The 15,137-nt window shown below is 41.3% G+C and overlaps 1 protein-coding gene across 1 annotated transcript in view; it reads right to left on the bottom strand.

Moving 5' to 3' along the window:
* grm7 (glutamate metabotropic receptor 7) overlaps window positions 1-15,137 on the bottom strand; it is a 263,044-nt gene that overhangs the window by 119,839 nt on the left and 128,068 nt on the right. The window contains exons 3-4 of the mRNA XM_023394638.2: window positions 5,137-5,272; window positions 4,396-4,550 (exon numbers count right to left, since the gene is read on the bottom strand). Of these exons, the coding sequence (XP_023250406.1) occupies window positions 4,396-4,550; window positions 5,137-5,272 (291 nt within the window). The remainder of the gene's footprint in view (window positions 1-4,395; window positions 4,551-5,136; window positions 5,273-15,137) is intronic.

Genomic DNA, 15,137 nt, shown 5'->3' on the forward strand with positions numbered 1-15,137 from the left:
TGCGTACGGTAAAGACGAAGCTACAGCCTGCAGCTGTAACATAAATCCAGCTATATATTTATTTGTGACCAACTTGGTATGTTCATGTTTAGTCTTAACTCCTCTTTCTGGCTTTGTACTGTGCATTGGTTTAGCGGTTTCTCAGAGGTCTGACATCAAATGCCTGAGTTTTGCAGATTAGAGGGTGTAATTGACTGTGGGAAGTGGATCCATCTCAGCTGGAGGCTGCAGACTCAGCAGGTGTCCTCTGCCGCAGAAGCAAAACTTCCCTCAGCCCATAGCCTCATTTTTAGCTCTCTCTCCACCTCTCTCTTTCTCTTTCTTTCTTTCTTTAACTTTGCTCTATAATATTTTCTCATCTCTCTTTTGTTCATCCCATGTTTTTCATCCTCCATCCCATATGTCCCACCTTTCTCTCGCTCCATCCCTCTCTTTCGGGTTCGGTTTCAGTAATTAACAGCGACTGTACCAGGGCTGTGTTCAGACAGGCAGCTCAGATTTACATTTACATGACAAACACTGGAGCTGGACATAAATTTTCTGGGGTCTGAGAAAACAATAAAAAGAAATCTGACCTTTTCAGTTTGGATCAAACTCACAGGAGATCTGAAATGAGTTTTTGATTTATGCTGAACCAGACACAGTGCATTTTTTTTTCTTTTTTAACATATAGGCCTGTGTGATATCACATTGTGATAAGAGAAAAACAGGTACGTTTTCATTCTTCTAACCTGCTGAAGCCACCAGACCTCTGCATCATTTTTAGACAGTGTTCATTTCTAAACACACCAAATCAATCTAGTGTCATTAAAGCTGTCATATCAGCATTTAAATGAGCTATTTGTAAGTTTAGCTATTGCTACATAGCCGGTGTTAGCATTAACAGCTGTTTACTTGCCAGTCTTTCCAAAAGCTCCAGCTGTCATTGCGTTCATGATACAACAGGTTATAATATGCCCTCTGAGCAGCTACTTCTTCAGGGCAGACTGGATACTACAGTGACTCGGTATCGGAAAGTGACAAGACAGGCCGGCAGGGCCCAATCTAGCTGGAGCTTGCTAACTTAAGTAGCCTAGAGGAAAAGTGATAGAAATAGAATCAGAACAAGGGTTTTGCTTTCCACCACAGGAGACAGCTCTTGGCAAGTAGAGGAATGAAGTTTCTTCTAGACTGGTAAGTAAACAGCTGTTAATGCTTACGTTTGCTATGTAGCAATAGCAAAACTTACAAATAGCTCCTTCGTGTTATATACATGTAGCTTACATGTATGTGTTTATGAGTGGGAAGTTTGTTAGATCTCTTGTATGAAGATACACATGCAGGTGATGAGATACACATTGCTGCCGTGGTTTCAACTACTGATCTATAGTAGTTTAGTTATAAACTATATAGTCAATTATATTGCAAATAAATCTATAAATGAAATAGTTATATTTATAAATATAGTTATATTTAGTTCAGTAGTGGCATGGTAACAAATAAAGGCAGGGAGGAAGAAACTGCGACCTAGTAATGAAGAAAATTGCCAATATTTAATAAGGAAAGAAACAAATTCAGTTATGGTGAAAAAAAAGAATGTAAATTTCAACTTTGGTTTGTTTACAAGAAAACTAGACAAGGAGCTCCAAGGGTTTATTACAAGCAGCGCAATAGGGAGGGCCTTCGGGTGGGTTCTGCTTCGCTGCCTCTTAGTGGTTTTGTTGTATATGTTTCATCAGTGTGAATGGATGCATTAAACTGAATTGGCTACACCCATTGTAATGGAGGATATAATCTGCAGATGAATCAATAGTGAAAATCATTGTTAGCTGCCACCTTAGTTAGGTTGAACCAAGCTCAATGTATTTCTAAAGCAGGTTAAAGACCTTCATTATCAGTCTTGTGCTGACATGGTGCATATTCATGAACCTAGTTTGTATCTAATCAAATTAGCACACAGCGTGTGGTTCTTGGTAATACTCATGCATAAAAATAACTGTAGACAATGCTCAGAGAGTGGGAGGAATGAGGAGTGCATAAGGGCCCTGCAGCAGGTTAATCTGACCATGACTCTCCCTCCCACCGCTAGAGTCTGCTTCCCTCATACCTGAGTAACCCAGACTGCCCGTCACGCCCCAGTATTCTCCTACTGTCGTTATGCCCAGAAAATCTCCATTTCCATAAATAATTTGTCAGAAAAATAGGGGACAAAAGAGCACATTGAAGGAGACGATGTTTATTAGGGCACCAACCAAGGTTGCACTCACACCGACTTCCTCTCCTAAAGTTTGCATCTACTGACAGAACATGTGTTTTTGAAGATGCACTGCATGCCACTTAAAATGTTTTCGGGGGAAAGAAAAGGTCAGAAATTGATGCAGCAGCTAAAACACTGGCAATACGATTACAAGAGCTTTCCTATGTGTGCGGGAGGATTTAGAGTCCAGAAAAGAAAATCAGATTTGGTTGCTTCCCATTAAGCTTCTCACTGCAGTGTTTGTGTCATCAAGAAAAATAAGAAAAGAACAAAGGATTCATGTTTTATTTGAAGTTAAAACTCTTAGAACTGGCAACAACAAACACAGTTTTAAACCTTTGTCAACATCTTTGTCATGCTCCAACTTGTTGGTAGTTACCGTACAACGCTGTAATACTAATGCATCTCAATGTAACGGCTGTCATCGGCATGAAGAAGGCAGACAGTACCGTCAGCCTCCCTCACCGTGACTTACGTTTCCCCTGATCAGCATTTTGTGCATCTTTATGTTGTCAGAGCTGTCAGAGGGGGAGAGACAGTACTTCCTGAAATTTAGTAATCTGCATGGTTCAGCATTGTGGGCAAAGATCAATAGGACAAGCAGCTGGTTATCTTAGCTTAGCATAAAGACTGGGTAGCCTGGCTCTGTCCAAAGGAAACTAAATCCACCTACCAGCTCCTCTAAGGCTCATGCATTATTAACATTAGTGTAAAAATTATGTTGCTGTTTTACAAGCGTCCAGAAGAAAAATCCCACCCTACAACTTCATGTTTTTTACACTTCAAGCCAAGGAGTGAACTTAGTTTGTTTCTCTCATTTTCATTGATGCAATTTAGAGTGACGCATTACGCACATGCACAAAGAGACACTCAAAAAAACTATCGAACTGTGAATGAAAAGTTTATTTTGGTGCGCCTCGCATTTGGTTTGTTCAGAATTCACACGTCTGCAGTTTGTGAAGTGAAGCTTGAAAACAAAAAAGTCAGACAGGTTGTCAGCTTTTTGTGCGCTGCCTTTCTGCGACGTTTCGAGATTCTGGAGGTGGAGGAGTCAAAACAAATCAAAACTGCAGTGGCTCAGTATTCATACTGTAATGTCGATTACTTCAACAGTTAAAGGAACCTTTTGACAATGTGGGAAATACACTTATTCTCTTTAAAGCAAGGAGTTAGATGAAGGTCAATTCCACTCTTTATTCGGCCATGTCTCACAGATACAAGAGCAGCAAGCAGCTGGTATAGTCCAGCACATCATCCCAGTAAAACAACAATCTGTCACTTTTGCACTTGGTGGTGGTTTGGCCTGTTTCTGGATGGCTACACCCCCTATGGACAGATTTCATTATGTTTCTGATTTTATGTTCACATCAGGCATTTACAGATGACCATTTTAATCTTTAATCTTACAAATGCTCAACATCTGGCTGCATATGAGACACAGTTCAACAACAAAGACGTGCCGAACCACCGACCTTCTGAAGCTTGCTGGGGTGTCCCATTTTCACCCACTGTTATGTGTATTCTATTCCTGATTTGAATGAATGAATTCATTAATGCATCAGGGGGCGACTGGGTCTCCCTCCTGAGCCAAAGCCACCCAAAGGCAATTCCACAAAACAAAAACTATGATGAAATTAAAATTGAGAACCTTGTTTTATTCTTGACTATAACAAGACTAAATGTGAACAAAACGTAACCTTTGAAGAGAACCACTGCAACTTCTTTCCCACCCACTCAAGCAGTCCGCCATTTGTAGAAAGATATTGTACTTCAGTTGCTTCAACGTCACCGTAACTGAATCCCCACATCACATACAGCAATGATCCTGGTCAGACATGGGCAGATGATACTTATTGACTGAATCAGACCGAGCGCCAACATGGAAGAGGACAGATCATACAGGGATAGAAGGACAACTTCTTCTCTTCATGCTTGATTATGGAAGGTCTGATAAAATCTTTGGGACTGACTGTGATATTGAAGCACAGCAGATACAGTAGTGCTGATGCTGGCTCTCTGGCAGGATGATGATCATACATCATCATCAAAAGGGTTTTTATTCGATTTTGTTGCAGGAAACTGAGAAATTGAGCGAGTGTTCTCACTGATGATTTTTTTCTGCTCAATCAGAAAACAGGACGATGTATAAAGGAACTTACCGCTGATGGTGGCTCTCTTTGGCAGTATGGTGACGGCTCCGACGGCAGCATCCTCCAGCTGGTGGATGGGACTGTTTTTGGCCCCCCAGCTGTCAGAGCCAATCCACATGAAGTGACCAACCTGGTCAGATCGCTTACTGGCATTCAGGATCCCCCTGCATTCAAACATACGCCATCAGTGAGTCACATGCTGTGCGTATGTGTGTTTCTGTCTATGACAACAGTTGTATTCATGGTGCAGAACTGAACATGTAGCTACTTCAGGACAGATTGGAGGCTGCAGTGAGTCGCTATATTACAAAATGGGCTGGGGCTAGCTGGTTAGCATGCTAACTTCAGTAGAAGAAAACACATGATAGAGACAAGAGTTAACATTGGCCTTGGTTTCCACTGCTGGAGACAGCTGTTGGTGAGTAAAAGAATGAAGTTTGATGCCGAACTTGCAGCGTTTCTTCTAGGTAAATAAACAGCTGTTAATGCTAACAGTGGCTATGTAGCAATAGCAAAAAAAAGGCAATAGGGGAAAAAAAAGGCATTCAACAGAAGTCAAATTAATGCAAAACCAAGGGGTGCATCAGTTTTGTGTGTCGGCTTCATGAAAACAGGAAATGCAGCCAAAAGAAAAAACAAAAAAAAAACAATAACCCAAAAAACACACACAACATTTAACATAACCTGAATATCTTACATATGACATTAAACATTAAAGTGGATGGTGTTAAAGAAAACGTGTTCACTTACCTGATGTCCTCATCAGAAGCGAACAGGATGACTGCCCTGGCGTACCGAGTGTCCAGCAGCAGGCGGATGATTTTATCAAAGTCAGAGGGTTTGTGGTCATGAGGGATCTTCAGTGACTGAGCTATACAGATTCCACCTGAGGAGGCACAGACCAAAGGGCAACATTAATATACTGGAATTTACAGACCATATCACTTCCTGAACTTCATGTATTCCCTGTTCTGAAGGAAAAAAGGGTTATTTATTGATTTTACTGTCAATGACTGTAACCGTTAAAAAAACATCCTCAAAAAGGTTTTTCTGAGAGTCTTGTCAAAAAAGTTAAAAGTCGCAGTAAAAGTTCCGGCAATTGAAGAACCTAAAAGAGGGGAAAACGCAGCAGGCTTTAATGGAGCGCCAGAAGAAAGAGAGCTCTGCTTCTCTCTCTCTCGCTCTCTCTCTCTCGCCTGACATTTCATGAAATCACCTACATTTCTGCTCTCAGCCATCTTAAAAGTACGAGGAAAAAGACTGTTAGAGTTCCAGACTGAGACGTTGCTAGTTTCAATAAATGTCACTCAACTGCACAAAAAATGTGCAGGTTTTTTTTTTTTTTTTTTTAAACTTTACTTTGCTCAACATGCACCATTTGCCAGAACTCAGTTGGGTGCAAAGGCGTTGTCCTTTACTGATTCACATTCTAGAGTAGTGAATCTAAACTACATGCATGATGAACATTTCACTATAGATGAACCTGAGTTGTAGGTGGAAGTAAACTATCCTCCATCACTGCAGTGAACCTGTGTAAAACACTGTGACGTATGGAAAGGATTTCACTTTTGAATTAGACGTCTTTTCTTATTTGATGCTCTTACTTTGGAAAAAAAAAAAACAGAGACTGAGACCCACAATCCTCTGCTTCATGAATTCAATTATACTTTTATAAATCTCCATTAATATCCTCATGTTTCAGTGGCATTATGAGTGGCATGCCAACTAACTGGTCTGTCAACACGGTGAGTCATCAGCCTGCTGATCTCTGAGCCGACGTTTCCTGACCCACAATCCACTTTGACTGAATCATTTTTATTCAATGATGATTACAATTCTAGACAAAAGCTTGCCAGTAATGCAGAGCTGGTCTAATGCCTCGAGCACGTCCATGTTCAAAATCTCATGACAATCCATTCAATGAAGTCAGTCATTTCTATCCACAGAGCCACGGTGCTACTACGACTAGAAACATTTTGATTTGCCATTTTAAAAGGCTGCTATAGCACCCAGGTGAATAAGAGGAAGTCCTGGTCAGACACATTTAAATCCAATGATTACTTCACACAGATTTGTAAGAGCAGTTATGCAAATTAACTTTCTGAGCCGTTCACAAACCTTCCGACACCAACTTCAAGAGTTTGGCCTTTAAGGGTGTCGGCTGTCATTACAGTGAGACAAGGGTAAAACCAGCGGGGTCAGAGGTTTTTCAGTCTTCCTTGTATCACAAATTAGATCAGATATTATGCCAGTTACAAAAGGCTCTTCAGGGCAAGCCTGCAGTTTGTGGGAGTGAGTGTGGATAAGCTGAGGTCATCAGGTCACATACTCTTGTTTTCAGGAGCTCTTTTGCACCAAAGCTTGATGTTTTTTGAATGCAATTAAAACCTTTTCTCAGCTCAGGCTCTCACATGCAACATTAATGAAACTGGACCTAAACATAAATAAAACACTTGAATCACAGGGACAATTTGAAGTTTGAAGATTGTTAACACCACAGAAGAATTGTGATACAGTGTCGTGTCTTTATGAAAATGCTGGAACAAGCAGATACAGAATGTATGATTTTGTCAAACTGTTAAAAAAAAAAGTTTTATCTAATTATTAAAGAGAGGAAATGGAAGGGGAATAGAGTGCTGAATGTTTTTTAACACTGATGTAGATCTTTTGAATTTAAAGGCTGCACATCCACACAGCCTTGTTCATATCTTTAAATACCATAGGCCCACAAACTAGAAGAGTCAGCCCCGACTTTTAAAGGTCCCATATTTTACACTCTTCCAGTGTTTTATTTGAAGTGTTGAGCCATTAGAAGATATATTTATAGTTTTAAGAACTAAAAACCATCTCAATGTAGTTTTACATCTCCTCTCCCAGGCTTCTCTCTGGAACTCAAGTAACAAGGTAAGCCAGGTCGGTGAGCCAATCGGAAGAGAGGCACTGACGCTGTCCTTTGAGACTGGCCGACTCTTTTCTTAGTAATTGAATAAAACTATAGCAGATTTCAGGTAAACACACAAAATGGTGCAAGGTTGGATGGTGGTTGCAGGTGGGCGGGGCTTGGGGCGTGGCAGAGAGAGGTGACTGCTTTGCTGTGACATTACAAAGTTACAGAAGTCTTGACGGCTCATCTTAAGGCACAGTTTTTGAATACATGCTGTGTGCATTTCTCTGTTGACTGAGCGCTTTGATACTTTCACAGTAAAGAACTTAGACCTGCTTTATGATCAAAAAAGAGATAGAAATCTCAGTTTATACAACATGGGACCTTTAAATCCCTGGCTCCGCCCAGGCTGTAATATCACAGTCCTTCATCTCAGCGTGGTCCATGTGTATGTGACAAATCAAACTCACAAACATCTGAGAAATTCAACACTGAAATTCTTTCAGAGGAGCAGAAAACGTTTATTTCTCTAACCTTTTCACCTCAGCTCCGCCATCCATGCTCTATCAGTAATGTGGACCGTACTGTACGACCCCGTAGACGGCAATGAGCCTCCAGCTGGGAACTCAATTCCAGTGTATAGAGGTTAATACAGTCTTCACAGGAAGCCCATGTTTTTATCACACTAAATCACTGAGTTTATCACTAAACTCAGCAATGTGAAACAAACACAACACGACCCAGGGTTTGTTTTTATCTCCTTTTTCTTTCTGCCCTTCTTCTGTTTTTTTTTCTGGCCATCTGAATGGTCTTTCTTCCTTTACTTCTTTCATATGAGTTCCTTCATTCATTTCCTGCCTTCTCTCCTTCCCTGCTGTTCTTTATGTTAGTTGCTTCATTCTGTCCTTGTTTTATGTTACGTCTTTATTTCTCTTGCTTCTATTATTTCCAAGGATTGAATCATTTCTGCATTACTTTTTTACCACCACTGATTAAATTTTCTAGTGTTTTACCATCCTCTGATTAATACAGTAATTCAAAGTGTTGCAGTCGCATCTCTGTGTTGCACAAAGAGCATCCCAGTTCAGCCCGACGATACATGAAGCCTTTTCTCTCATCGCTGCAGATAAACTGAGCTGAGCAATGTGAAGCTTCTCTTATATTTTGGAAGACAATAAGAGGAAAGGAAATTTCCTGGCTCGGATGTTTGTTTAGTAAAAGCTGAATTCAAATTCTGGTGCAGTATATGAAGTGCAGGAGGTAGTTTTCCTGGCCTGTCAGTAGCGGGTCTTGATGATGGCGTTAATCTGACAGGCTGTCCATACAGGGAGGAGCAGGGATATCCGGATGTCTGTCTGATGCCCGAGGAATAAATACACTGATCAATGTGCTTATTTGTTGTAATGATCAAACATAGTCTGTCTGTATTGAGTACAGTCTCACAGCTACCACTGCAAAGTTCGAGTCGGTGTCTGTTGGAGCGGCTCATCGCCTCCTGTTGCGAGAAGACCATCATCGGGTTTTTCTCAGAGCCAGGCTCTTTACCTCCTGCTCCTCCTGCTGTGGAGCTTCTTCAGTCTCAGAAACAACAGGTGAGTAGACTTTAAGGACATATAGTCATTATTTTGTACTGCTGCAACATTAAAACACTGTTATCTAAACATTATTATTCATCACTGAGGTTGGTAATGACATCCACTTCTTTAAAAATGCATCTACAAAACAAGACAACAGCCATTGCAGTCAGTTTTTTGTCAGCGGATCAATTTGAAGTATTGCAGCGAGTAATGAGACGAGAAGGAGCGGCCACAATGGTCCACTTCCCTCATTGGCATCATTACATCTAATATAATGTAATCTAATTTACATTTATATATGAAAGGGTAAGTAGGAGTTCAGTGTGGTGCTTAAGATAAATGGATGTCGATAAGCACATAATGAGGATGTGGTGATCAAATGTGACCTTCTTGTTAAACAGCGCAATCTGATAAACAATTCACTCACAACAAACGTCACAAATAATTGAACCTTTTTCTGTGAAAGAATGTCTGTAACGTGATCCCGGGGCCTCCGCCGGCCATGTTTTCTTTTGTGGCGACCTGATGTGCTTTATTTGACATATCAACCATAATTAGTCAGCCAATTAGTGGCCTCCTGATGCCGGCCAGAGAGCAGCGGAAAACAAGAATGAATGAAAAGAAGGAACGTGAATGTCTGAACCAAATTCCATGACATTGTTGTTGAGTTATTTCCCTCAACAACGGCCTCATGGTGGCGCTAGAGGAAAAGTCAGAGGATCATCAAAGTGGGTAGGATTCATCCTGAGTGAAACGTTCATGTCCGAACAAAATGACATGACAATCCGCCCAATAGTTGTTGAGTTATTTGAGTTCAGAACCAAAATGGTGGACAGGTGATTTACCAACCATAGAGCCACGCTGCTAACATACCCATGACTTCTAAATAGAGTAGGGGACACTGGAGACGGTTGCGACACTTTTTGCAATTCTGCCAGAAACTTTTTGGACTAGACCAACCAAACCTTTATGTATTAAACTTACATCTGTCTGCTAGTTACCCATGTCATTTAAAGATGATTACATATGACATATCATTCACAATATTTATTTGATTGGAAGAATGCAGATGTTGCAAGTGACTGCAAACCTGGGGGCATTTGCAACATATTAAAAATACATTCAATTTCACGAAACTTTCTGTTTTGATCTGGCTGCTGAACTTGGGGACAGTGGCAATAACTTGTTGCAACTGTTCTCACCCTATCAGCCGTGACACAACATTGTGTAATAGCGAGATACCTTGACACATGCTAACCATGTTACTTAGAAGTCGACAAAACAATAATAATTCAAAGGAAATATGTAATAATGATGCAATAAATGCAACAGCATATGTTCAATGTGTCTTCTGTCTTCCTGGTAGGGGGAGGGTCTAACTGACCCTGTTTCTGATTGGAGGAATAAGACATGTCTCCCCTATCTGACAGTTAATTGTCATCCACTATCAAAAAACGACCTGTTCGTTGATGACTGCCACTCTCGAGGAGCTTATTGTACATCAGACTTTATTATCTGATACGATACGCCGCACACCACCGTGCAGTACTGATCAGAGCTTATCTGTTAATGCAGGGAAGACACAGGAATTTACAGCCCTTGAGTAGCTCACAGTGAAGTGAGAGACAAACATTAAGTTGATAGACAACCTTCCTTAATTAGGTTCTTCAGCGGCTGGTGATGTATCACTTTATCACGGAGCTTTAGGAGCGATCAGAGTGCTCCCCTGAAAATAAATGTTTGTGACGCCAGATACTTCTCATCATTACCGGCTGATATATTTCCTCTGCTCGCACATTGGGTGGTTCTACATCGAAAGCTGAGGTATATTAGATTCAGAGCTACATGCATCATGGCGTGTACATGGAAATCAGTCGAGGCAATAGGAAGCTGCTGGCAGCAGCAAAACAAAGGAGGAGCCTTTGGACTGTCACTGCTTTTTTCAACTGAAGGCAAAGACAACAAGTTGTGTGCTTCTTCAAAATATCGTTCATGGCTATCAAACGACATGTTCTTACTCGCAATGGAGTATTTTGTATTGTTGTATTGGTACTTTTACTGAGTACTGAGTATTTTCTAGGCCACCCCTGAAGTTCTGCTTAATTTACATCATCTGGCAGATTAATGAGTTCTGAGGTTTCACATTGAAAGTTGTAAATCCTGCCTTTTCTGAGCTGAGCTCATTACATGCCATATCAGTTTTCATTGTTAATACTATTGATAATATGCATTATGTGCTTCCAAATCATTCATCTGGCTTCATGAAGGCCAAGGACAAAGAAGCTTGCATATCCATCTCATCTGTTGAAAAGTCCATAATGTACTGCCATGACTGCTCATCTCAAATTCACCTGCAGAACCGCAGTGTGCGAGATCAAATATATGTATGATGAAAGGGTACTCGGTGTAGGACCCACATTTTATTCAACAAATGAATAAAACATTTGGCATTGGGTATGCAGTGGTCAACACTGCAGTATTCCCCCTGGATCTCATATTTATACTGTATCTATGAATTTACATGTCGCTGCTTCAGGTCTAAATTACCTTCACACCTCCTGACAATATGAACATGTTACACGGTAGATTGAATTTGAAAAGGGGTTACAGAATTTTCAAAAAACAATGACTGTGGTTCTGTGATTGTTAATTATGTCTCCGTGTTATAATATAATACAGGTTTAATAATGGTAAGTTCAGGGATTCCAGTCAGAATATTGTCATTTTGCTCTCCAGAGTCTGGGTTAATGGTCATCGACACAATAAAACAATGCTCTTAGTAATAAAGTACCAGAGAAAAAATACTATTAAATAGTCTACTATTAGTAAGACTCCATTAATTCAGTATTCCCCTCCTACAACACATGATGGACTGTTTGAAAAAAAAAAAAGAAATGCATGAAAATCGAAGCAGCAGAACCAGAGATATCATCTGGTTTTATTCCACATATTCTTCTTCCTTGTTGAAACTTGCTGTCTACATTACCCACAATGCACTTGAACCACTGACAGTTGGGTGGGTAGATCAGGGCGTGTTATGCTAGTAGCAGCTTATATATCCTGGAGCCTGGAGTAGAGATAAGGAGGGAGCTAGTGAGTTCACTCTCCAACTTCACACCCCCGAAAAGTTCAAGTTTTTAAAAAAATGTCATCAGAAAAATTAAATAGCAAAAGTCTTGCAACATGAGGAGCATCCTGTTGGAGCAGGGGTGTAAAGCACCGGCCATCAATGGCAGCTTCTCTGGTTCCATTCAAGGAGCTTTGTTGAAGGTCATTCCCCATCTACAAATCCCCTCACGTCCCGTCATCCCTCTGCTGTTGACTCTCGACTGACGCATACAAACAGCCACACACACCTACAAACTTACAGTCACAAGGCAAAACAGTCAGCGCCCTCCAAAATGAACTGTGAGTGTTTTGAAACCTGTTGTCTCTTTGGTTAAGATACTGACTGTTAGAAGACGGGATGCAAACCGACATCTCCGGTGATGAAGCAAAACAATTTGTTCACCAAAACATAGTGAGTGAAATAATATAAAGTTCAGGAGGATCATTACACCACGTCCACCTTTGTCTCTGAACATAAACTCTGCCACATTATTAGATTGTCTGTCCATGTCTGTTCAGAGGCAAACAGGGCAAATGCCTGGTGCCCACAATGGGAAAAAGGGTCCCTATAAACAACTATAAACCCCCTTAAACCTCGCATTAAGACACAGATACAGTGCACTGCTGCTGCCCCAGAACAGCCTTAATTGGGGCCCCTGATGATGTGTGCTGTGGCTAATATCTACCTACTGCCTGCATTGTAATGTCCACTGATAATCTGCATGTAAGGTGTTTAGGGGACATCTGTAAATTGCAGCATCTGCCAATAGTCAGCATGTGTTGGAGGCGGGTGGGTTTGGAGGGGGGGGGGATTTCTCGATGAGCTTCAACGGGCTTATTTGCCTGGGGACTCCCAGAGTCTCGGATCACCATCGTGTCTGTTATCATCTCATTCATGCTCATGTCAAACAAGTGACATCAAAACGACTCAGGCTTTTTAATCCTTAGCCTTGATTAGACTCCTTTTTAACCCAAAATTTAACTTGACTCTATTTTAACTGTTTTAAATAATATAATGATTTCTGATGAAGAACTAGTAAAAAATTTTGAAATTCTCTCTTTGGCACCAATATGTCAATTACATGTGCATAACGACGTCTGCGCCACATTAGGCAACTTTCATGTCACCAGATGAGCAAATGATGCACACCTCATGACGACCGCTGCGACAAAGATGTTATAACAGAGGAGCTTTGAACATCGCTGCCTCATGTGCAGGAGGACCAATTCAAGAACAGACTGATTTTTAACAAGACGTTTCTGCTCTGTGTAGTGAATTAATTAAAGAAGCCGCTGGACCGTATAGAAACTGTGTTCGCTTCTAAGCAGCTCAGCTGGAATAGTTCCACATGCTGGCTGAGCGAGGATGAAGTCAGGGAAGCAAACAGGAAGGTTTTCATCCCACGTTCTTAAATGACATCAGAGAACACAGCACTCAAAACAGGCACACTTTGGCGCCTGCGGTTGATTAGTCTTGTGAGACTGACTGGACCGACTGCAGTTGGTGTTGAAGGAGGCTATTTACTTGTGTTATGTATTATTTTTTTGAGGCTTTAATTTTGCTGCAGAGACAATTTGCATAGATGGTTCTCCTGTCCGAGCAGCTGAAGTGTAAATAAAAGCATGGATTGCTTTTACAGATTTATCTTATTAGAAGATATATTTGTGGTTTTAAGTTCCAAAAGTCATCTCAATGTAGTTTTACATCTCCAGGCTTCTCTCTGGAGCTCTACTAACAACAGGTCGGTGAGCCAATGAGAAGAGAGGAGGCTCTGAACCTCTCATATATTACACTGGTAGGTGCTGAGTCGTTCTGGCTCATCAGCAGAAGCACAAATAACAGTGAATGTTTACGATGAAGTGGATCTATATGAAGTGAGATTAAATTATACGTATAATGATGCCCCTCACATTTAATTTCTACAGTCTGGGTTCAGTTCACCACCTCGCCGTTTGCGTCTCCATCTGTTCGTACATACGGGTCAGAGTGTCCGTACAAGTTTGTTTTTTTACAGATACCAACTTTTGCGTGGGAAGCACTGTGTGTGCAACGGTTATAAATAAGGCCCCCTTGCCTGATGAAACCAGGTTTTCTTCATGTGCGGAGGAAACCAGGCACCGCTCATCACCATCCCAACAGTGAAGCATGGTGGTGGTGGCAGCATCATGCTGTGGGGGTGTTTTTCAGTGGCAGGGACAGGGAGACTGGTCAGGGTCGAGGGAAAGCTGAACAGAGCAAAGCACAGAGATATCCTTAATGGAAACCTGGTCCAGAGCGCTCAAGACCCCCACACTGGGCCGGAGCTTCACCTTCCAACAGGACAATCACCCCAATCACAGCCAACACGACGCAGGAGTGGTTTAGTTACAAGCAGCTGGAGGTAAAGATTCACCTGATGTCACTAAAACTTTTATTTCTCAGCGTCTGAAGCAGATAGAAGCATGGAATAAAAAACATTTGGCTTTTATTGTAAATTATTGCCTTTACACTGATGTTCATCAACATTCTTTTTTTTAAAAACTCGATAAACGTTATAAAGAGTTGAACTGAAAATGTTGACAAATGTGCTTGTTTTTCCAGCCATATCCAGATTCAAAGGCAGAGGCAGTGATTTACAGTAAGAGTCAGAATTTTTACTGAACGTCAAGTTTTTCAGAAAACCCTCAGGTTTCAGGAGGTTGTTTTCAGACAAAGCTGAGGTTTTTAGAGGGAGCCTTAGGTCTTAATGGATAAAGACAGCAGGTAAACACGGGGGAGGGTTGCATTTGCGTTAAAGGTTAAATGCATCCTGAGCAGAAAAAGACCTGTAGCCAACTTGGTCCCATGTTGTACCGTACAGAGAGAGACTTATGGGGTTGTGATAAGCTCCTCTGGATCCCGACACTGTGCTCGCTTCCAGCAGTCGTTCTGACCGCTCAGCCTTGACAACTCCCTGGCAGCGCCTCACACTTCGACCTTGCAAGTTTTGACACTCGCAGCCATAACTCCCAACACTCGGTGGTTGGAGCGGGAATGAGGCCATAACTCAGTCTGCGGCGTGGCCTTACTACACACACACACACACCTACCCGTGCTCACACAACGATATGGACATACTTTAAGCAAAGAATGATTACCTGGATCAATATTTAGTCATGAGTAATACAGAAAAATCCAAAGGTTGGCTCTGAGCGGAGGTGTC

Source organism: Seriola lalandi, unplaced genomic scaffold (genome assembly GCF_002814215.2).
Source record: "Seriola lalandi dorsalis isolate HSWRI2012SDOR001 ecotype SW California unplaced genomic scaffold, Sedor1 jcf7180002054951, whole genome shotgun sequence".
NCBI lineage: Eukaryota > Metazoa > Chordata > Actinopteri > Carangiformes > Carangidae > Seriola > Seriola lalandi.